At 40.3% G+C, this 25,158-nt stretch overlaps 1 protein-coding gene across 2 annotated transcripts in view; it reads left to right on the top strand.

The window, feature by feature from the left end:
- The window catches only part of snd1 (staphylococcal nuclease and tudor domain containing 1), a 162,678-nt gene that overhangs the window by 114,437 nt on the left and 23,083 nt on the right, over window positions 1–25,158 (top strand). For both annotated transcript variants that reach the window (XM_066667129.1, XM_066667130.1), the window contains exon 18: window positions 13,246–13,387. In XM_066667129.1, the coding sequence (XP_066523226.1) occupies window positions 13,246–13,387 (142 nt within the window). The remainder of the gene's footprint in view (window positions 1–13,245; window positions 13,388–25,158) is intronic.

The following is a 25,158-nucleotide window of genomic DNA, read 5'->3' as shown; positions in this document are numbered from 1 at the left end:
TTCACATTGCAGTATTAAAGTGATAACTTGCCACAGAGACCATAAAAACCCTCTTGACTTTTCAGTCTACAAATTTGTGATACCAAAGATTTTATGGCATTATTAATATTGTTATTTAAAGATTATGAGTCAGGAAGAAATCTGTCATCCAAAATAAATGGGCTACGTGCAAAACGTCAACGTTATTATTTCTCCATTCTACCAGTTTGACACTAAAACAGCTTAAGTGTCAGTTTAGGGTGTAAGAAGTGAATATTTAGACTTTTGATATGCAATAATATTGCTTTAATATGAACGTTTTGTATAAATACAGTTGGGTTGATTTGAAGTTAATGAAATATTAGCTCTAAGAATACAGCACCGAAGTCTCAAAAAGTCACAGGGGCCATCTCTCAGAGACTGTTACCCTACCCCAATGCATACAGACTGTTTCACCTTTCCAGGGCCATGCAGAGTGGCATCATTATCTGTATGCACCCTGATAGTATGTGTACATAAACAAACACGCTCCAGTGCAATCAAGAATCCAGCGCGGAGGGGCCGGATCTGACTTGTGCTAGGTTAGGATGTTTGTGTTTGTGTCCTTGGCCGCTCTGCTGCCTTTCTGCTCTCATCTGTGACATTCCTCCCAGCTTTTAGCAGAGACGCTTGGGGGAGGGTTTGGGGCCGCCCTGGGTCCACTCGTGCAGAAAGAGTCCGCATGACTGTTTCACCAGCAAGAGTTCCCACAAGACGACCGGGAGTGTGGGTGGGTATGTGTGTGTGTTGTTGGTGGGGGTGGGGGGCTGTAATCAGATATGACGCTGTGAATTGCATTACTGCTGATTAACACATGCTTGAATACTCAGACAGCAAAAGAAAACACAACTGATTGCTCTCTGTTTACCGGACATCCTCTCTCTCTCTCTATCCCTCTCTCTCCCTCTCTCCCTCATGTGGAGGGAACTGCTGACGTGAGTAAGGGTGATAGACGAGTGTTGAGAGTGCAGAGATTTGTCCCTTGTGCAGCGCAGTGAGCAGCCATTTTTCTGCATGATTTGGTGGCAAGGATTTCCTTGGCCTGCCACTGCAGTGGCTGCATAGTGCAGATCATCATTCTGGACTGCCCTTCTACAAAAATGAACGCATATTGCATCGACTATGCCTCGCACAGGATTAAGGATGCTTTTAGCAGTAATGCTTAGCCCTAACTGTTGTAGAAACAAGGGGGCACTTCTAATGTTTTGGATTATTGTGTGTGTGTGTCAGTGTGCTCATGTGTTTTAAAAATCTAAGCTCACTCAGTCCACTCTAGTAACACACACCTACCTCATCGTTTGACCTTATAGATGTAAAATCAGAGACTGTGGCTCATCTGTTGCTGCACAGTTTGTGTTGGTCGTCCTCTAGTCCTTCGTCAGAGGTCAAAGGACGATGCCCACTGAAAATAATCCACCACCTTAATCATACCTGCTCTATAATGGTCCTGTGAGGGTCTGGACCAGTGATGAACAGGCCAACACAGTATGCAGAGCAACAGATGGACTACAGTCTGTATTTGTAGAACTATAATGTGCTTCTGTATAGTCAGTGGAGCTGAGAGAATGGACAGTGAGTGTAGAAACGAGATTATGCTCGATCTGTTTGTGTATATGTGAGCAGTCTGGGCTCTTGATGCGTTTTGCAGTTGGATGCCTAGGGTATTTGACTAATAAAATGATAAATATTTGTTTTTGTGCTCTGTTTTACCTTGTTCTCAGTATTTAAAGAGCGCCTGAGGGGCTGATGGTCTGTGTCCATAGCCGTTTGCAATGCAATACTACTACGGAATAGTTTTGTGAATCTCTGTAAGCTCCCCCTAACTGAACTCAGACTCAGTTCTTTTAAAACTTCAAAACAGAAAACATTCTGTACTCGTTGCGTGACCCAGGATTCTGTTGACAGTAGCAACCCACAGTCGAACAGATAACGCTGTGGGAGTCTTCAGTGCGTGATCATTGGCTGGTTGAAATAAATACTCCTCCATAGAGGGAATTCTTATGAAAAAGCAGCAAGCAAATGCCTACAAGGAACTGTTTTCCTCTCATGTACCTCAGTCCGTTATGTCATGGTCTGCAGGAGCAGAATTAGTTTCATGTACGTTAACCTCTGCTAATTCTGAACGTTTAACACTTATGCCACTAGGTTTGTGCATTATGCTTGTGATACTAGGCTCTTACAAGTTCCGTTAAAATAGATTCCACAAGCCATTAGAATAAGAAACTCTGTCTATTTGGCCTTACATCGACTCTGTGCTGCAGAATTCAGTGGCAGCTAAACTCAACGTTGATCTGTAGTCCAACACTGACACGCACATTTTAAAAGCTGGACTCTCTGGCAGTTCAGTGGGTGCGTGCTGTTGGCAGCACACACATTCACACACCTACCAAAGAGAGAATGTGTGCATTAGACAGGTTTAAGCCGGCGGATCCAGGGCTGAGGATTCAACTAACGGCTCATCAATTTTCTTTATTACCTGCTCAAAAAAATAGAAAAGAAATAGAAAAAAGTCCTCAGTGCAGAGAGAAGCTATTCTTAGATCCTCAGCCAATTCCACTCCTAAATGCATTCTCTCTCTCTCTCTCTCTCTCTCTCTCTCTCTCTACACACACAGAGAGAAAGAGCCTTTTCACTCAGATGGTTGAAACACATTCATTTAGTCTGCTTTGTTAGTAGAATGGATGCTAACACCTTGTCACTAGGGTGTATATTAGACCTGGAGGCTCTTTCGTAAATGTTTGTTTTCGGGCTCAAAGATGTGAATGCTGGCACTGTTTGGGATTTCTGTCTCTCTCTTTTTTTTTATAATTCTTTTGTGGCTGTGTGTTGAGTGCCTTTCCCTTGAGCCCCAGTTCTTCCCTCTGTCATTGCGGCAGACGTGTTTTGTGTGTTTGTATACGTTGACAGCTCCAATCTCAATAGACTTTTAGCAGACTGTTAAGTTAGGGCCGCTCCGCATCAATCACATGAACTTTTTTTTTCACCCCCCTCCATTCTCCCAAACCATCAGTCTTCCACGACGCCAAAGCCTCCCGACCCCTGCAGCCCCATGGCCTTAACGTCCGGCTGTAAATCAGCGCCACTTCTTGGTGTGGGAGAGCACTTCCAGGCTTCAGAGGTCAATGCCAGAAGTGGCTGTTTCTGTAAGTGAAACGTAAGTGGCCACTGTGTCATGTGTGATCAGTGGGTCTGGGAAGTGAGCCCTGAAAAAGACCACTAGAGGAGTGTTGTCTAATCCTAGTACTGGAGTACATGTCTTTTTTTTTCTTTTTCACAGTCCAACACAAAACAGGCCAACACAGTATGCAGAGCAACAGATGGACTATAGTCTGTATTTGTAGAACTATAATGTGCTTCTGTATAGTCAGTGGAGCTGAGAGAATGGACAGTGAGTGTAGAAACGAGATTATGCTCGATCTGTTTGTGTATATGTGAGCAGTCTGGGCTCTTGATGCGTTTTGCAGTTGGATGCCTAGGGTATTTGACTAATAAAATGATAAATATTTGTTTTTGTGCTCTGTTTTACCTTGTTCTCAGTATTTAAAGAGCGCCTGAGGGGCTGATGGTCTGTGTCCATAGCCGTTTGCAATGCAATACTACTACGGAATAGTTTTGTGAAGTTTTGTGTCTTTTTTTTTTTTTTTTTTTTTTTTTCTTTAGCTTCACACAAAAAATAAGCAGCTAATTCCCAAGATGAAGTGAATGTGCCCTTTAATGACATTTTTTTAAACCTTTAATCTACTACACACCTTTAATAATGCTGCTTTAAGCTAACATGCAGCTTAGATTAAGCAAGTAAACACACACATAGGAATACATTTCACAGTAATAAATATTTAGTTAATCTTATTGAAAGATACAGTACTATGCAAAGGTTTTGGCACCTTGGAAGCAGGGAAAAGATATGCGTTATTAGTATTTTGGGAGGGGGGGATCTTTTGATATTTAGAGGGGAAAAAAATATTTTACAGTGTTATGTGTTTTGGATGCTACATAGGAAGCTGATATTAATCACTTGTTGGGCACAAAATCCATGTGTCACTGGTGTATACCCTGGGTAAGATAGGGTTAAACACACTGAAACCCTTTCCGCTTTCACTTCTCCATCAGGAATCGATTGCAAGGGAATCGCTCACATTGTGAATTCCAATTGAACTGACAGTTCCTCGCGCCAAAGCGAGTCGAGTGAATCAGTGAGTCGGTTTGAACTGACAGCTTCACGCACAGCATTGAAGCAGAAGTGAATCAGAGTCACATCAAGTTGGCAGCTTCCTGCACTGAATGTGTTGGACACCCATAAAGGATGAGGGTTTTCTTGGCCACTGCAGCCACATGATTGATAACTATCCAGCTTATTGTGTAGACCGTTGCTTTAGATTGCGGTGCAGACAGCCCAGTATTGGAAGAGGTGCTAGGTTTGGGTGGAGTAATAGAGGTCATGCTCTGTATGCTTTTAACGTGGTTATGTGTTTCTGTATTGAAAAGGTCAGACACCCGGTCCTGCACTGGGTCTAATTTTGAGGACTGAATAGGGGAGGGCACTCTGTCATTCCACTCCTCCTCTCTCCTCTCCATCTGAACGTCTTCCTCCGGCTTTGTCCGTTTGTCTGTCTGTGCCTCTCTTACTGTTTAACTCTCTGTTCAGACACACTGGCTCTCTGTCTAGCCTGAAGGAGAGACACAGTTACATAAATTTGCACTCTGTCTCTCAGGCTTCAGCAATCCTCTTTTTATCTTTTTCTTGCATTCTCTATTTCTCCTAGCATTCAGCTTTTATTTTTCTTCTTTTTCCCCCCATTCTCCCTTTGCCTATATCTCTCTCTCACACACACTGCTTTCTCTCTCTCTCTCTCACTCTCTCTCTCAAATAAGACTGAACTCCATCAGTCACATGTGTAAAAGCAGATAAAACAGCACGTGCCTGTTAGGAGTGAGTTGTTGAAAAAAACGACAGCATTTGATCTGAGAAATGAAAGGGCCTTTACTTCCAAAGATAAGCACACTGCCGTGTCCATGGCAACCTGTCGGCAAAGAAGGAACACTTGCATTAATTAAAAAGTTGATTAATTGCATTTTATTTTTACAATCGTACAAGTAGTTTCTCTCTAACATTTGCTTTGTTTCAGTGGGGAGAAAAAAAACAATGGCTCTAAAACTCATTGGAACAACATTTGGAAGGCTGCACAAATACAGAAGCGGACCTTTTGCTAAGCTGGCTTTTGATGGCCATGAGTTTTATGAATATTCATCATATGTTTTGTCCTCAGCCTCTGGTGGCCTACATGTGTCATGGTCCAGTCAGATAGGAACATGTGCTGAATGCAAGTCTGCAGGTGGGGGAGAGTGGGCAGGTCGGCTGTCTGGCTGGAAATAAGCCTCTTTAAATAGCTCTGCCTCCAATTGCAATCTGCCAGTGGATAATGTGAAGTTGTCCCCCCACCCCTAGCTCTAGGCAAACATCACGTCTTTGCAGTACATTCTAGAACAGTTAATGCCATCTTAAAAGACACTATGCCATAATGTTATTGTTCAGCAATGTGTAATCTAATCTGCAACCCTTCAAAATATTGGATATGAGGTGAGGTATCAGTCCCTGACTGCGCTGTGAACATATCATCCATAAACACTGCATGTAGGTTCCCCTGATGTCCCCGTCCACAGTTATCTGGATATTTTTTTAAGTACTGAGATGTTTGTCTGCATTTTTGCTTCCCATTCACACCTTCCAAGATGGAGATTTTTGAAAACGTAACATGCCTGTCTCTGGATGAACTTCATTTAGCTCCTAATTTCCTATAGAGTCAATTGCTTAAGATATGCTACTAAATTGTATATGTGCAGACAGCACTAGATTTCAGATTCCTACACATGATGAAATATAAATGATGTTGTATTAGAGATATATAATGCATCTATTAAAATATAGATTCAGTAATTATATGACTTGCATAGTGCCCTATTTTGTAATTTGGGGTTAAACCCTTGCCTCTCATGATTTGTTGTTTTAAGATCTATGGCATGATAATGCGACCCTTTTTGTATTCGTGTTGACAGGGATAAGTTCCCCACTGTGATCTTCACTGCTTCCTTCATAGTGTCACTGCATGTCTTGTGTTCCTGACTAACAGCCAGGTTTGCACACAGCAGCAGAGCAGAAAGGACGGGCATTGCGTGAGGCCCCATATGCTGAAGAGTTTCCCCCCAGGTCTTGGCTCTATTTAGGAGGGTTTAGGAGGAAGGGGGTGGTTGGGAGCAGGCGCTTTGCCAGGCTGTCTCTTCGAACAGCCCCACACCAGCCCGGCAACCACAGCGGACGCTCTGCCTCCGTTTCTCCTGTTCCCATGGTTACCCTGGCTGGCCATTCCTCACCAAAAGATCCCAAGCATTTTGCAAAGCTAGAGCGATGACACTCTCCGACTTCATGTTTCACCTGCCTCCTGTAGCCATGCTGTGCCAGCTCTTCAGCCTGCTAGCAATGTGTAAAGTCCATTTGTAGATACAAGGAGCAGAAGCAGTCAGTGTGCTCGTGGCTTTGGCAGGGTGAAGAGAGCAGGCATGGCCAGGCAGTGAGGGAGTGGGTGGTGATATTAGTGGTTTAAGCCAGGGTGTAGGGAGTGCGGCAGCCACCGTGGCTGAACATCTGCCTGCGATTATATGGAGCTAAGGAGAGGCTCTCTGTGTGTGCTTAAACTCCCAGCTGCTCAATCCAAAACCAGCATACACCACCTGTGCTCTTTTAATGCATAATTTATCTACTAAGTATCCATACACAAGTCACGGCCGCCAGGCTGGTTTGAGCTAGACTGGAGACGAACACTGAACACTGGATTTAACAGGATTACAGCTGTAGATCTCTCTCTAGGTCCGCTAGCCTTGAGTTTCAGTTTCTTTGTCGGACATGTGACGTTACATTCAGAGGTATGTGGTCAGCAGAGCCGTCTGCTTCATTGTCTGACGTGCACGAGCATGTTATGATTTAGGAATGGCATTATGAGGGTGTTGTGTGAGAGAGACTAAGTAGCTTGCCATTTTCTGCAAGCTGTCATTCAGCGCTGTCCCATTGCATCCTCAGATGAAAGTTGTTCCTGTTGTTTAAGAAATATTCACTTGTTAAAAGTCAAGTGCATTAGCATCTAAGCAGAAGTGGAATACAGTGTTATTTACATATAAAGTGAAGGGAAGTAAGCATAGCTGAGCATGTCTGATTTGGGTGGTGGATCATCCTCAGCACTGCTGTGACTCTGACGTGGTAGTGTTATGTTAGTGTGTGTTGCGCTGGTACGAGTGGATCAGACACAGCAGTGCTGCTGGAGTTTTTAAACTCCTCAGTTCCACTGCTGGACTGAGAATAGTCCACTGAACAAAAATATCAAACCAACAGCATCCTGTGTTCATTGATGAAGGACTAGAGGACAACCAACACAAACTGTGCAGCAGCAGATGAGCTACTGTCTCTGACTTTACATCTACAAGGTGGATGCTAGGTGTCAACCAGAGTGGTCAGTGAGTAGACGTAATGTTTAAAAACTCTACCAACACTGCTGTGTCTGATCCACTAGTACCAGCACGACACACAGTAACACCACCAGTGTCACTGCAGCACTGAGAATGATCCACCACTCAAATTTGTTCTGTGGTGGTCCTGACCATTGAACAACAGGGTGGAAGGGGGCAAACAGTGTCTATAGAGCAACAGGTGGACCCCAGTCTGTAATTGTGAATCTACTAAGTGTTACTACCTGGACAGTGAGAATAGAGTCAAGGAGGTATTTGGGGGGGAAATGTGATGCAGAAATTCATGTATGGCCCAGTGCCAGCATGTGCCTATTTAGAAGTTATTCTGAGAGACCTCGGCAGATGTGTATGAACAGTAATGCCCAGTTTGCGTGTGTGCGCAGACAGTGCATGCAAGGGCGTGCCTGTCTCATTGGTCTCCCCATGGCTCTAATAGCTTTATTGATATGGACAGATGTATTGAGCGGTCAGACATGCTGGGTCACATACTCTGATTGACCTACCTCACTTGCTGTCCACCAGCCTTCTGTTTTAGTCTTGCTTTGCCCTATTCTGTCAGGGGTAGATTTCTCATTGGTGTTTCCAGAGTCTGTTTTGCTGCTAAATTATGCTTTCTTATTCATAAGTCTATTTTTATATCAGAGTGCATAAGCTAGCTTAATGAACAGTGTGTGTGTGTTAGGAGTGCACTGAGCAGGAGGCCTGTTTGTCCACAGTACTGACGTAGCGGAAGAGAGAGGGAGCCGAATTAATGAGGCTTCGTTTCCTAAAGGGACCTTCATTAACAATATAATGCATGCTAAATTGATTTACCAAGTGAACTCGGATTCATTACCAGTTCTGTTACTCTTGATGCAAGTTGGCTAGTTGGAGAAATCAAAGAACTTAGTCAGGGTTTAGTTGGAAATTGAGGCCAGGTCGGTTTTCCTCTGCCATCGTGTCATAGGCCCTGTTCACACTTGGCATTAACATGCATCTTGGGTGATCCGATCACAGATGGCTGCCAAAGCACAGAGCTGTTAACACCTGCCATTTAAATGCGTCTTCTGTTTCTCACATTATTTCTGCTGAAGGAGGGGCATGGTGAGGTAGGTGCTCTAGTGAATGTAGTCATAGAGATATATGTTTGAAAAAAACATATGAAAAAAAAAAAACATACTTCCAAAAGCCTTGAACTGTCTACTTTTCAAATATATAGCAACTTGTATCTCAGAGTATTAACTTTAGAGAAGGGGGAAAAAAGTCTTAAGTTTCAGTGGAAGTCAGTGTAAGAAGATTTAATTTGAAGTAATTTTGCAGTATTTCTATTGGGCCATTCTGTATATCCTGTCAGTGTGAAGGAGAGCTGTTGTATTCAAATGATATAGTAAATTAAAAGTCCCAAAAATAAATGGACATACATGATTTTTTTGGACAGTGGCGATTATACTGGTTAAAAATAAATGTATGTTTAGATCAAGGTGATTACAGTAAAGTAGTGCTGGGCGATTTTTCATGATTTAATTTGGTTAATTGGAATGAACGATTTCACATGCTGTTTGACATGAAATAATCGAGATTGTACATGTATACATAACTTGGTTAAGATTTAACTAAAGCATTCATAAATGCTATTAACACGAAAACACATCTTAACTGGATAAATGCCGCCTCCCACAGACCTACACACTGCTCCCAGTCACGTACAATGCAAAACATTAAAAAATAAATAAATTAATTAATATTTTAGCCCATTTGTGTAGAAACACCCTCTAGCGGGCACATTTTTGTTAGTGCTAATCAAAATTAATTAGTTGATAGCGTCAAATTATTTTTATCACACAGCACTTAACACAAACTCATATGTTTCAGAAGTACCACGACTACCCGCACACCGATTTTTAGCTGCCTATACGGGAAAAAAAGACCCCCCACCCTGCTCGGTACTGATTTTTCACACTTGGAGCATGATGCCATTTAAACTTGGCTTTAAACCATAACAGACATGTAATATCTCTTCATATTCAGTCTTTAAAAATGACTTACTGTCTCAGGAAATGAGCCACGCTGGTGAAAAGCTCCAAAAGATAATCCCTTGCTCACCACACCACAGTAAACATGCCTTTATTTCCTGCGTAATGGTAACGCACTTTTCTGGAACTCCCCACACCCAGGCAGTGGGAAGGTTTCAGGTATAGTCTTTGTGAATTCAAAGCTGAGGGCGTCCTTCTTAATGCTTTCATTTTTTTATTTAACAAAAATGAAGCTTGCTGTTTACTATTGTTAAATGTATTTTTTTTGTAATAAATTAGTTTCGGTCCTTTAAAAGGAAATATAAAGTGAATCATTATTTGCAAAATGTGATATTTGTGATAGATGTGCTGTTACTAATTTGCACATTTACAGTCCCTTCTAATAAAGTTTAATCAAATAGTTTTTTTGCTTGTTTTATTTTTTTCGAATAACTAAATTGTAATCGCGAATCGTTTATAAATGTGTAATATGACCAGCCCTACAGCAAAATAACAGGAGAGCAATGATTCCGTCTGAGAGGAGGAGCTCAGGCCGTGTTGACTCATCAACAAACTGAGAGGCATCGAGGTGCTTGAGTGCTCACACTACAAGAAATGTGGTCATATGTGTCTCTGACCACCTCATGAGGTTTGAGTGATGGGATTACATTGTATCCTCAAGATGCTTTTGCCCTGGGAGGCTCGGAACAAAATGAACTCTTCCACTTCTCACACTGTCCACCTCCAATAAGGGAGATCTGGTAAATATATATATGTGTGTGTGTGTGTGTGTGTGTGACAGAGAGAGAGAGAGTGTGTGTGTGTGTTTTTACATTCCTGGTGTTGATGGGGATTGGTTCTTGCTGGGCAGAACACATTCTATTGGAATTGACACGCTGTCACCTTTAATCAGTGCTTGGAATGGGCTGTGCGTGCCTGTGATAGAGAGAGAGAGAGAGAGAGAGAGAGAGAGAGGAGGAGAGAGATGGAGATTTTATGAATGTAACTGTGCTGTAGTGCATCTCCGAGGAAAAGCCTGACCTCTACTTGAATGCTCAGTACAGCATGGCTCGGCAGAAAGCTTCCATACTCCTCTGAGTCAGCCTGTAATGGCACATGCTCCTCTGGCCCTCTATTACAGCTTTAGATGGGTGGCTGATGTTGAAAAAGCAACTTAGCGCTACACACCCGGAACACTAACGAGAGGTGCCCTCAATGACCTTGTTTCTGAAATGACAAAGCGGAGAGGGTCAGAGGGAGCTTGTTTATATGATTTAAACCTTTCCAGATGTGGTTTTGTGTGGGTGTGTATGCGTTGGAAATGTGTTGATGGAACAGACCTGGGGTGTTTTTACTTTTTAAGACCTCTTTCTGTTTGTGTTTTTGTTCCCTCTCTCAGCAGCAGTCACATACCTGCGCTCAAGTGGAACAAACAAGAATGGTTGGCTGCTTGCGGAAGGTCATTTGCCCAGGGCGCGGGGGGATATATGTGTGTGCGTGTGTTTGTTTGTCTTTGTGTGCACTAGTCTCAGCAAGTCAGGACTGAGTGTGTGGTTAAAGGGTCACTTGTCTTTGCTGCTTTGGCGTGGAAGATGCGAGGGTCAGATTGTTTGTATGTGCATGTGTCTGCTTTCAGGGCTAGCAGCAGTGTCCTTGCCACGTGTTCCAGCACGTGTCATGGGTCACTCGGCCGGTGGGGGCACGGCGTCCGCTGTCCAGCTGTGCCTTGGACGACATGGTGACAGTCGCCACAGTAATGAGTGCTGACACACTAATCTGTGTTCCTCTGATTGGTCCTGCAGGTTTGATTAAAAGTCAGGCTGTGTCAGTGTGCCAGGGCATGGTGGAGAGTGGGCTAGATGAATGACCCGCTGTAGAGGAAAGTGGTGGAGTTGGTGGGGGGGGGCAGTTTGTGAAGCGTGGCATATTTAGATCTTCATTAACCTAGCCTTCTTCTCCCTGGAATGATTCCTCTTTGTGCATCTTTATTTATTTCGTGCCTCGGGGGGGTATAATTGAATGTAATTGGGTAGTTTGACCCTGTCTTTCGGCATTTGGTGGCTACAGCTGCAAGGCTCAGTGCACGTGTCAGTGGTTGTATTTGTAATAAAGGCTTTTTACCAGCTCCTCTGGTCTTGGTAGCAGACTCTCGCTCGAGCAGTGAAATCAGCCTGTAAATGTCGGTTACTTGGACCTCGTGGAACCCTGAGAATGTGGCATATAAAGCTTCTGGACCTAATTAACTGGTGTCAGCATTGTGGCAAAAAAAAAAAAAACCCTGATATAATTAATATATTTAGTTAATACTTTTTCACCAACAAGAACAGGACACTCAATCCATTAATTTGGATTTACTCTTTAATTATAATTACTCTTTATTATATAGTGCAGGTGACCTCCAGTGGTCTATTTTGTGCCTCAAAATATGGCTCTGACATTTTTCCAGCCAACTGAGAAGTAAGAACTGTCTGCATTCTAATGTAGTGTCTAACTGGTTGGACGTCAACACCATGGATAGCTCCAAATGCACAAGTTACTGTTTTAATACAAATGTTGCCGAACATTGCAGCACAAAAATCCTAAGAGTAAGCAGGTAAATCTGTATTAATGGCCACATTTACACATGTAGTCTCACTTTCATTTTATTTAGTTATTTTGAAGTCCTCATCTCTGGATTAGTATCTACTGCAAGGTTATGATGGTTCAAACTACACTATAAATGTAATGCCTTAGCAGCAGTTATATTTTCAGCTTTCAATCACCACCAGTAAAAGAGACAAAATAAAATTAACATGAGGTTCTGGTGTCTTTTTTTTTTTTTTTTGCAAGTGGTATTTGAGGTTTTTATTTCTATCTGCCATTTTTATTTATTTATTTATCCCCTACCACATCCCCAACCCCTCCTTTGTCAGATCACATCATTTTGAGGGGGAGGGTACACTTTTGAAAAGTCACCCAACCATTTAATTAGTTTGGCTGGTCTGATCTTCCATGCCATACCCAACCTGAGCATTATCTGGAGAGGGAGGTGGAAAAAAAAACAAAATCTTCTCAAATGGCAAACCCATTTCAATGCCATTTTGTGAATGGAGATTAATCATGACTCAGACGCGGTTTTTTTTTTTTTTTTTTTTTTTTTTTTTTTTTTTTTTTTTTTTTCTTCCTTCAACAAAATGAGACACCAGAAACTCACTTGTCCTGTGGTCATTTTAATGCCTCAGATACAAGAGTTTCATCACTGTTTAAGTACAAACATCATTTTGACAAACTAATCCAGTTCAAATGCAGCCATAGACATGTTTCTGATTGTCCACCATTCACTCGTCATATGTCATCATCTATGCTCCAGTAAGGCAGAACTTCCAAACGTGGTTAAATATTTAAGTCTCATTCTGATGTAGTGCTATAATACGCTTTTTTGCATTGTGCTAACTCAGTGTAAACAGGGCATTAACTCTGACTCGAGCTCATGGTCTTAATACAGATTATTGCGATTACAGCTTAATCCTTATCCACTAAAAGCTATTTCCTGTATTTAACTTAATATCAACCCACTTACTCTTGGTCCTCTGCAGACCTCTTGTTTTTTAGGTTTAGTAAATGGAAATGTTGAACTGTGGCATGTTGTAAAAATTAAAAACACAACGTCCTAATAAATAAAATAAATTAAAATAAAAAGGTATTAAGTAATGTGACCTTTTATTTTTTGCTGATGTGACAGATCTGGGCCAATTATGAGGAGAAGCCAACAGAGGAGGTGGCCCAGGTGTCTGAAGAGAAGGAACGTGTGGCCAACTACAGGCCTGTGTGTGTGACAGAGATCACAGACGGACTTCATTTCTACGCACAGGATGTGGAAACTGGTGAGTAGTGTGTGTCCCAGTCTGTGCTTTAAAAAAAAGAACAGCTTTAGCAGCATGTAAATTTGTTTTTGAGTAGCAGTGCACCAGATTGAGATTTAAAAATCTATTTATCTGAGCAATAAGTGTTTCTTTGCTAAAAAAAAAAAACAAACAACAATTAATGCCAAGTATTAGAATAAAACCAAATAATATTATTCCAGTCAATGTGATATTCTGTGTGTGAATGTGTTGGTTTAACTTTTATCAAATCTCTTCTCATGGGAGTCTGTATTATGAGGTTATCATCCAAAATCTAGTTTAACCGGTTAATAAATAATGATTTTAAATAATGTGCTGTTGGTTTAACCAATTCAAACAATCAAGGAGAATCTGAACACAACATTGTTCTTCAAACTCACTCCCACCTACTACTTTATTAAAAAAATCGTATATTTCTTATTTGTTTTATATTTTTTTTTTTTGTATTTACAGTGATTATATATAAATCTATACAAACACCACACAACTGACAAGGCATTAGTTTAATTATAAATAAATATCTTAGGTGCCTAAGACTTCTGCACAGTACTGTGTATATATACATTTTTAACACTTTCTGGCCAATAGCAGCATCACTCTAAAAGTTTCAGCATCTGATTCTCAACCGCAACTATAAATGAAAATTTCATTATTGGAGCTTAAGGTTTAAACCTAAGATATAAAAAAAACACAACCTTTTTGATATAAAATCATTGCTTGTAATTGTTACATAATAATATTACAAACAATTAAATTGCTTAGTTGTTACTAGGCCCATTGTAAAATATAGTTTTTGATCCTGTCATAATGGTTATCTTCAAATTGGTAAAGTTCTGTGTGTTTTGTAAATAAAAAATGTTTATAAAGTTCTGTGGATGTCCTAAATGGTCAGACTTATCTAATGCATAGACACGTTTGGAAACACAGCAGTTTATGTGCACAGATTCCACTGTATGCCTTAGGCATTCTAACTCATAATGCCCTACATATGATAGGAGATGGTCAGCAAACACTGGAATGTCCCTTGGGGCTGACCTGGGCTAGGAAGAGGCTAGGAACCTGTAGTGAATCAGCGATGCTGTATTTAATGCCCACATGCACATTTTATATGGTGTGTACACAAACACACACACACACACACACACACACACACAAACACACACTCACAGATGTGCACACACAAACTGCTTCTTTCAGACCAGTGTATATGTTTTACATAGTAAGCTGTCTTGCCTTTTCTTCTTGCAACACTACTTTAGTGAGGCCATATAATTACCTGTAGTCTTCTCTTAATGCATCCAACTGCACTAATTAATTTCCATGGATTTACAATAAATTTGTGACTCACATCTCGAGCTATGTGACAGTCCTGTCAGGTTCAGTGCAGAATTTATTAATGGCTAACTCCCATCTAACAGGGCTGCAGGAGTTGGAAGCACTGATAGAAAGAGAATAGGATCCTGTTTTTTTTTCCCCCTCTTTTTCATTTTTCTCCCCTCTCCATGCTCCCATCCCCCCCCCCCCCCTTGCTGCACACTACATATGACCTTCTACCCTTCTGGCTGCTCTTGTGTTCTGCCCTCAGAGCATGTGATGTCAGATAACCGTGCCATGTTTGGTAAACATCACTTTAACCAACTGCTGTGTTTCCTCATACACATACATGTGCACTCGCACTCTCTCACACATGCAGTCAGCAAAATGTATTAATGCTGGTTAACAGAAATGGGGAAAAAAAACATACATACATATCTTTAAGTAAAATCATTTGGAAAACATATGAATTTCTGTGTTTAAGATGTGTACATTATGATAATTGTGGTCTGTTCTGGTGTGGGTTAAACATACAATGCTGTAATCTCTAAATAAATAAATGATTTTTGAACTTAGAGGTGGTGCATGTATGGTTGGAAGTGAAGAGTTCACATGGATCTGGTGGCATTCAGCATTAACGGTGCCACTGGGGCTTGGTCACAAGGGAGGCTGATGTGGATCTGCATAGAAGAGCATGATGGGTTTCAGAGTTTGGGAGAAATCTGTGCTGTGGGACCTATGTGAAGCTCTAATGGGCAGGTTTATGATATTGTAGGATATCATATCTTGTGTATAATTACAATTATTAAATAAATCAATAAATAAAACCTTCCTTTTTTATCCCAGACCCATTGAAATTTTGCAAAAAAAAAAAAAACTGAAAAATGCTGTTAAAGCAAGAAATCTGTTTTTCTATTGAATAGATCAGTAGTTACAGGATTAGCCATGTTGAGATTATTACTGCAAAAATATTCATATGCTTTTCACATGAAAGAGCAATATCTGTAGTAGATATATAGGATTCATAATAGTAATCTTCTGAATGATAGGGTAAGGTCATAAGAATTTGCCCCAGTGGCCACATGAGACATCTATGTTTTAGATCATTTGTTTAATACAGACAGGCTCTTTAAAAGGCTGTTATTAAGATGTCAGTGAAGATCAGATCACATTATAAGATCTTTCCCAAGTTTCCGGTCTTTCTCTCACGTGCATACTCTTATTTTTATTTTCTCATGAGTGTGTATGATGGCAATGTTAGCACAGGGTGCTATAGCTAATCCCGCAAGTGTGCAGTTTTTTTTGTTTTGTTTTTAATTAGGCAGTATTTTCACTGTGAGACAGAAAAGGGAGAAAACTGAATGGCAGATACGGAAAAAAGAGGGAAAGACGGTAGTGGAACAGGAGGAGAAGGAATGGGGGTAATTTTGGTCATATTTTACTCCTATTGAAAATGACAATCCTGTTTTTCTAACGAGAAAATTTCTCAAAACCTCCTTTACTGGCTCCAGCACACTCCTTCTCTTCTCTCGCTGTCTTTTTAACTGTCTACACTAAAGAGACCTCCATCCTTTAAGAGTGCTTCAAAGATTGGCCTGAAATTCCTACAAGCCAGCCAGTTTAAGCATTTCCACTTCATGAAGGCAGTACATTTCTAAATGTAAAGGCTCCCCTTTCATAAGCACTTGGAAGATGGACCAAATTCTAACAAATAATCTTGTGTAGATACTAAATAAACCATAAACAAAAAGGCCTTTCTTTCCTTGCTGTCTTTTTATCCTAGGGCCTACAACCAGATTTTGAGACTGTCCTTATGACATGTAAAGCGTATTTTCATATCCAGTGTTTTAACATTTGACTTGTAATGAATAAGCACATCAAAAAGGACCACAGTAACATATAGAAAGCAGTGAATAACAGCTCCACCTAAAATAGATCAGTCTGTCAAACTGCCAAAGAAAGGTGCACTGTTTTTTTTTTTTTTTAAGAGGCACTCAAGTAGTGTCCTTGTGTAAAACGTTCAGAGTCGTTAGATCTGGCTTTATATGGCCACTAATAAATGAGCTAATTTGAATATTCTCAGTGTACAGATAACTATTTGACATCAAACTCACGTGCTTCATGTCTTGCCTGTGTATTTAAAGAGTCCTGCAAGGACAAGTACCATATAACCACAGTGGAGTGAGGATTGAGGTAAGGAAGAATTGATACAAAAAATGGGAGGCACATCTGTGGTTTGTAATGTTTTGGTTTTAGACTTGATGGCCATTGTTAATTCAAAGTATTATGCAAAGCATGTCTAGCCATTGTGGCTCCCATCACAGGAAATGTAACAAATCTCTTCTATCAAAAGCACAAACAAGTCAGGAAGATTCGAAATGATCCATCACACAATGATTTGAAAGCATGGCATTTATTAAATAAGATTGATAAACAGGGCTGGATTCTACAACGAATGCATTGCTCCCATGCTTCTATGTAATTTTATTTTAATTGTAATTGATCACATTTTACAATAAATTCAAGGTACCTAACAATGTTATGGCTTTATTTGTCCATATCCCAAGTGTGTGTGTATACACACTGCATACACACTAAACTCAAAGGCTTGTACTGTTTCACATTTTATGTTACTTGAGGGAGAGAGCATTTCCAAAGAAAAATGACATGCTATGTAATACGACAGTGCTTACTATGTGGCCTTGGGCCACCACTAGCATTAGCCTTTGTCACTGCTGTGGTAAATACTGTGCTTTGCTGTTTGTCATAGTAGAACATCTTAGCCAATAGACATTAGTGTTGAGCAGAAATGAACATCATTCACATTTAGATTAGAATAGTTTTCTTGAATGTCTTCTGTCAGGATTCTAGCCCACCTGCTGTGAGTGTAGGACTGATCAGTGTTTTAATTTTAATTTACTTGTTTTTTTTTTTTACGTAATTATTTATTATTTTTTTAAACAATGGAGATTGGACTGAAATTCTGTATCGTTCACATCTAATCTATCTGCTTGGTTCAGATATTAGCATAGACATTGGATTCATGCTAGCTTTGGCAAACATTTCCTGTTGCATCCAATACACAGTACCGTTGATGTCATTTTTGTTTTACTCTCTTTGTTATAACTTTAATTTGCTTTTTGATGCGTAAAGTTCTTTGGGAACGTTCAGAGACAAATTAACTTCAGAGAAATAAAACATTTGCCTCAAAACAGAACAATCTCTACTCAAAGCAAAAGATAAAAAGAAGCCATCTCACATGACTTTTATTGTGAGTAATTGAAGTACACAGAGCTATCTGCTACAGTGTAATGTTTCTTCTGAATGTTTTTCATTGTCCTTGCTAAAACTATAATACAAATTACAGTAAAGCATACATAACATAGAGGAGTTATTCACAGATGCTGATTTGCCTGGTTCTTATCAATGCTGCTAGGCATGTACTCCTGCATCATTTTTATCACATAATGGTCTCTAAACACCAGAAAATCCTTCCTCCCCTAATATCTTGCCTTTCACAAATCTCAAGGGGATAGACACCAGAGCTCAACACTATTGGTCTAGCTCTCTATCTGTATTTCCCTTTATCCTTTTTTATTACTATTTTTTTTCTTTTTTTAATTAGTTCAATTAAATTACTCAATGTGAAATCAGCTCAGTGAATGTGGTTCTGGGGGGAATTTTCTTCCTCGGGCAGGTGGAAATCTGTTCATAGATTTTTGTCTCCCCACCCAAGTTAATATGCGCAAGGTAATGAACACCTTTCGCTAGCCTGGCTCTTTCTGTCATTGGGGACTGCTATATTAGGTGCTGACTGCTTTTAGTTATGTGCTCCCAGATGTTAGGGAAACGTACGAACTAAATGTCACCTTGTTTAGCCACAGTTCATGAGGGTAATTAGAGGCATTGGACTTTTCTTGCATGCTGTTTAGTGGCGATAAGTCAGTTGATGTAATTTTTTAATATGCAGTAAGAAAGCCCAAAGCTTACACCCTTCCTCACCCTCATGGACTGATATTGGCAGAGCAGTTCAGCAAAAGACTGTGGGTTTTTTTTTTCTGCCCCCTATCCATTGCCTGGCCCACACTGCAGGATTTTAAAATCCTAACCGGTGTAGAAAATGTGAGACACCCCACAGATTTTTCTGATTGTCCTGTAGTGTGGGCCAGGCAAGAGTTGAGTTCCTGCCAGAAAAACGACAGAAATGTCATCCTGGATTAACATTTATACAGTCTAAACATTTCTTCTGCTTTTTAAGTTTAAAGACTAATAATAATAATAATAATATAACAATATTATTTTTTTTCATTTTTAAATATGTAGGTTCATAGTATAAACCAATGGTTATCTTCCATCGGTGAAAGATATTTTCATCTAGGTTGACTTCTCTGGAAGAAGTCCTCTCGTTCTGAGCTCCCCTGCTCAGATTGTCTGCCAGCTTTGGCAGCTGTGGCATCCCCAAATTCCTCTGCTGCATCTTGGCCACTGAGGTTGGAAGCTGGCACAGATTCAGGACGTAATAACTAGATTGTTTCCCCCATCAGGTGCCACTCAGTCCACATTACTCACACTCTACCTTTACACCCAGCAGCTGTTTCCCACCTAATGAAGCCCGGGCAGCACATGGTGTATGGGGATTCACTACAGATACAGAGAAATAAGGGAAGAAGAAAAAAAAAAACACTGCACTGTGCCCTTGCTGTTATTATCAGCAGGTAGGTCTTTTGTTTGAGGACACTTCATTCCTCATTTCTCCCTACTTTGGGCAGACAGAGAGCTTTCCTTTCCTCTTTTGTACTGTATTCGCGTGGGGTGATACCACTAGCATTCCCCAGCATTGATTTCATTAAGGCAACATGAGTGTTAGCATTTTGTATTGATAACTGTGAGAGAACAGACTTGGCAGAAGCAGTAATAATAGATGATGTTTGAAGCGCTCTTGATATGTGCTCCAGTATAGTGACTGGCTTGTGAGAGAATGAGAGGCTCTGTAGTGTCAGAGAAGATTTTCAGTTCCTGTTCATTGTATTCCTTCTCTTCATTTCACAATTGCTAGAGGCCTTACATAATATTGCGTGCAGCATTCAGTGGATGTTTAGAATCTGTTCCATTTCTGTTTGGATCACTTCTTCATTGACTTCACTGGCGTTAATGTGATTCAAGTGCCAACCAAAAATCACCTGCTCACATTTTGGACATAACTCTAGGTCCATGAGCTCTGGCTGTTCCTCATTGATGCCCACCTTGCCTTGTTGTAGTAGGGTGTAGGCCTGTCACAATTGTATCATCAAAAATTTTATAATTACTCAGTTAAAAAGACGTCTGTCCAAAATTGTATTGATGTGCACATTTTAAAATTTATAAAATAGTCTTAAAATGATAATTATAAGTTTTATTCTCGACAATACGTCAAAATTGGGTCACAGGTTTGAAGCAAGTTTAGATCACACTTTTTTTTATCTTTGGAGTCACTGCTAATCCTTAGCATTTCTGCTCTTTAATTTAGAACATACAATGAAAATGGAATATAATTGCCTCAGCCCCATAGATGAAAAATGACATCCACCCAAAATCAGGACCTATTATGCCTGACTCGTTTTTGCAGAGTATTGAGATGAATTGCTTGGAACAGTTTGAGATTTCCACCCAGGCTATGTAATTTATGGTACTTGTGGAAAAGCAGAGAAGTCAGTTTTTCTGATTATCTATTAAGCTTGAGAAGCTTTCCTTTTGCAGGATGTTCTTTACAAGAGCATGTGAGAAGCTGCCTGCTCTGCGGTTGTCCTTTTTTGAAGTGGCAGAAACAAGAAGCATTCAAACACGCCAGAGTTCCTTGCACACTGCAGGGCTTCGTGGGTAATTTTTAGAAACCCTCGCAATCAAAACAAAGCGTTAGATTTGCTCCCAGCAGCACAATGTGAGGAAGAAGCCACAGATGATGCCTCCGTTCTCCTTCAGCAATTGCTCCCAAATTACGAAGCTGTAATTTAGCGCACGGGCTCTGATTGCCTCGTTCCACGTTCCCCTCCCTGTTCTCGGCCCTGCTGCTGACGGGGATTGGAAGCTAAATTAGTCTCATAAGAGCACTTTAATCTCCTTTCTGTGTGCGCGCGCCTCATGCAAATTCAGAGCCAGCAGGAAGATCCACTGGATAGGAGAGGATTTTTATCCCGAGGTGAAAGGTCTTCCTTTATGTTTCTGTGTCCTGCTGAGCCTTGTTGACCACTGAGACATATTCATTTGCATACATGCAACACATAGACCAATAGGTAGAGACCAGCGTTGAACACTGGAAAATAGTCAGCTCAATATGTTCTGTTGACTGGCTATGAATATTTAAAGAGACAAAAGGTCACTTAGGATAGTAACCCCACTCCTGCCATGCCTTGGCCCCATGTCACAAAGAATTGTGAAATATGGCATATGCTACACACGGCTGTTTGGAGAGGACATTACAAGAGGAGCATGCTGCTTAGAGAGATGATGATGCTGGAAATTCCAGGGTGAGAAATGACATTCGTATGCGCGAATTGGTGCTGTGTTACAGAGCGTAATACGTCTGAGAGTTTCTCCACCTTTGTGGTAGGCTTGGGCCATAAAGCAAATTTAGACAAACGATTATCGTCTCCAGAATTATTGGGATAAAGTACCCCATGCAAGCATTACAGGGACTTTCATCTCTCTCAGTCAAGTGAGCAAATTATTGGAGCCTATGTAAGTGATCTGCACACCAGATGCAGTAACATACCACAGGCTTCTAGCCGCTTCTGTGCAGAAACAGTACAGAGTTCAGTTCTCCTGCTGAATGTAGGATCTAGGCCAGTAAACATCCTGTGTTATCTAAAGCAGGAGGATTCGTTTATCTTCTCCCGTGCCCAAAGGCGCAAGGATTAATTTCATATAAACGTCCCTGGCAGAAGAAAGATGACCCCTGCTTACATTTTGGGGGCTTCATCTGTTGATGTCAGCTGGAGATAGAATTTTTTATTTTTTTTGGCTCTGCTTTGCTAAAGAGAGATTGTGTTGTGACTCAAAGACCACATGCTCCTGCTCTTTTGTTTTACTTCTGTTAGTAAGTAATTCCACCCCAGCGCCTGACTCAAAGTTACAACCTGTGAACTTTAGTTGCAAGCTAATGGTGCGAATCCACTCTCAGGTTTTCTGGCTGCGTTCCTCCTCTCGTTACAGAAACAAGCAAAGCAGAACCATACAGGGTTCAGTCTGCTCTCTGCTGATTGACTAATCACAACACGCAGCCATCTTGCTTAAGGTGGAAATGTTCCTTATAATCTGTGTTTTTCAGCCAGTGTTGTAGGAATTTCACTATATTTCCGGTTTAAGACACCTGTTGGTGTGGTAAGTCTTCCTAAGAAGGATGTAAAGGATGTTTGATCTGTGTGCTGTTTATTCTCTGGCCCTATTTGGAAAGACCCACACATCCTCAACAGGAAACCTCTGTAAAGCAATTGACGATGTTGTTCTACACCAAGCACGAGACTTACTGATTTACTGGAAGTAATAAATACATATTAACAAAGCTTATTTTGTCTGTTCTAATTGTGAATGACTAAACATGAGTAACTTGTAGTTAAAATGGATAACACTTTATCATTTTTCTGAATATGCTTTAAACTCAAATAATTAAATATAGGGTTTTATTTACTTTTAACTTAACCAAATAAATATAGCTACAAAAGTTTTAGACCCGTTTTCCACACCCAAGTTGTGATTAAGCCTTGATTAAATACTGTTGACACTGCAGTTTAGTGTAGGACTAAGCCTAATCCATATTCTGTTATCTGCCCTTGTTAAGGTAGATTTTATTATTAATTACAGCCCTAATCTAATTCTAATCCATATAATTCACTTGAAGGCTTCTACTAAATTATTACATATTAATCCATGCTTTATATCGTAGATGGCGTAATTGTTTTCAAACCCTCTGGGAAAAAAATTATAATCTTAAAATAAACTGATTACACAAATTATACTGGGTCACGTTTTGTTTATTAGCATCAAATCATGATTACCTGGCATTCTCATTTAATTTTTACATATAGTTGTTGTGTACTTAGGCTTGTATCAAATCATGGCTAGAGTACATCTCCAGGACATGTTTTAATGCATGGTTCATTTGAAACTGAATTTAGTAAGAAATGTTTCCTTTTTTTGTTTGTTTGTTTTAGTCTTCCCTGACTATACCTTCAAGCAATTTCTTTTTGAGTTGGGAGATGCCCGACGTTGTGAGTGTACTGTTTTAATGTGCTGCTTTGAGTAATACTAGCAGGTAATGGACCTTAGTTGTGACTCTGTGCTGCATTATCATCCCATGAATGTTTTATCCATGCGATTCTGCCTCTCTGCGCACCTCAAAATGGCATCATCAACAAAAACCCGCTTCGCTGTTTGAATCTCTCATGGCGCTCTGTGCTGCACAGAACATTTGAAATGTAATTATATGTGATTTGCAGGCAGCTGCTGCCATAGAGGCCCAAAAAACAAAAAAAAAGAAATTAGAAAACTGGTAAAAGGATGATTTGAGGTGAAAATGGGCTGCTCTGCTCTTTTTGGACCAAGATCCCTGGCTTTTTTTGTGTGTGTGAATTGGTCTTCTCTACTGGAGACCCATATCAACACCACTGTATTGGACTTTCATGTACGTCTCCGTCTCTCTCTCTCATTTACTTTCTGATCTACTGTAATAAATACAGGTGTAGATTATTATAACTTATTATTCAACTAAACAATGCTAACAAGTAGTGCTTAGTTCCCTGCAGTACAGTTTTTCAAGTGTGGACAAGCAATAAATGAAAGAGATGGGTCACAATTTCTCAGTTCTTAGAGATTAGCTCAAATATTTTGAGAAATGTATTAACATTAGTGGAAACATCATCATGGTGTCTACATTGTACTTCTGTGTTCTGGGTCATTGTTTGAAATTTATCTTAATATGTGCACTGTTTGTTTTTGGTAGGCTAACTGCAGTCGGATATGTAGGTGTGCAGACTCCAAAGCACTGTGTTGTTAAGAGGACAGAGGTGTCTCTAAGGTGTTTCTGAAGAGAGCACAGAGTGCCCTCAAGAATCAATGGGACCTAAAGATTTACTTCATCTTAAAGATGAAACCCCTCACCAACCTTTTTCCACAGTGTGAGAGTTTTTGTGCTCGGCACCTGCGTTAATAGTTGTAGTGCTTAGGATTTATAGCATTTACTAAAGCTTTGATCTTGTTGGATTTGTGGTGTGTTTTATATCCTATAGTTATTTACCAGCGTTTAGATATAAGCAGAGAAAAAAATCCTCTGGACCAAAGTAGACAACCATACAATGTCTTGATGAAATTTAGAACACTCATGAAAGTACAGTGGTCTGTATAAACTGCTTTTAATAAATGTTTAATATCGAAGCAGTGCACACCTTTTAACCAGCAAAGTGTAGTGAGGTAATGGCTGTCGGAGATTAGGGTGTTAGCTAATCACTGGGACAGGGGCATCTTCCTACTTCTTTTATATTTTTAACCATGCATCACTTTGTAAACTGTTGTCAGCCAACAATGATTGGCTTTAACTTGACACACAATGGCTTTTTTATTTGTATGCTGTTTGCATATTCAAGCAAAGCAAGTCAATATCAAATAGCTTGTTTAAAGAATGGATTAACCTTATTCAACTTGGTCAACATTACCTTGTCCAACTACTGTTGTACTTGCTTCAGTCGGTCCTGTCTTTAAATCCCATCATTCTGTTGTGAAATCATGCATACCCCATGATATTTTCTGCTTTCTGCATATATACTCAAAGAAGTGGAAATGTGCTAAAGATTCTAAACAGCGGCCTGGTTAATCCGTGAGCAGCAGCCTTTTAGAAACTCCTGCTTATGCCGTGTCCACGTGCCTTAATGAGAGCATCTGATATTAATTAGGTTAAATTAAGTGTAAAGATTTATATAGCATTCAGAAGCCTCCTTCTCCAAGCCTTATTTATTATTTAACAAGCTCTCACAGGACTCAAAGTGGAGCACAGCTGAGGTAGGATACCGCTCTCCTGGCTGGCAGAATGCACTCCAAACTTTTTTAATGAGTTGAATAAATCAGGGGTGTGTTCTGCATTGTCAGTAGACGTGGCATCATAAATGACACCAGTGGGGCATTAACATTTGTTTTCCTCTCCTCCCAAAACTGCTGCCTCGTCCAAACACCACTGATAGAGCTACTGTGAGGAGCGCAGATGAGGATGGGTGTTAATATACTTTTTTTTTTTTTTTTTTTGTGGAAATCCGCTTGTTTACTCATTTCCCTTTTGTAGATGAGGTGCTACTGTATTGCTTAAGTAAGAGAATGTTAAGCTGCACCTTTTTGAATTGCTATTAATATATTTACTCCTTGTACCTGACCCTCCTTGCACTTGTCCTACTTTGCCTGAAATCTTAACATATACACAC

Source organism: Hoplias malabaricus, chromosome 4, assembly GCF_029633855.1.
Source record: "Hoplias malabaricus isolate fHopMal1 chromosome 4, fHopMal1.hap1, whole genome shotgun sequence".
Classification (NCBI taxonomy): Eukaryota; Metazoa; Chordata; class Actinopteri; order Characiformes; family Erythrinidae; genus Hoplias; species Hoplias malabaricus.
Note: the sequence above shows the minus strand (reverse complement) of the source record. Positions and strands in the feature narration are given on the sequence as shown.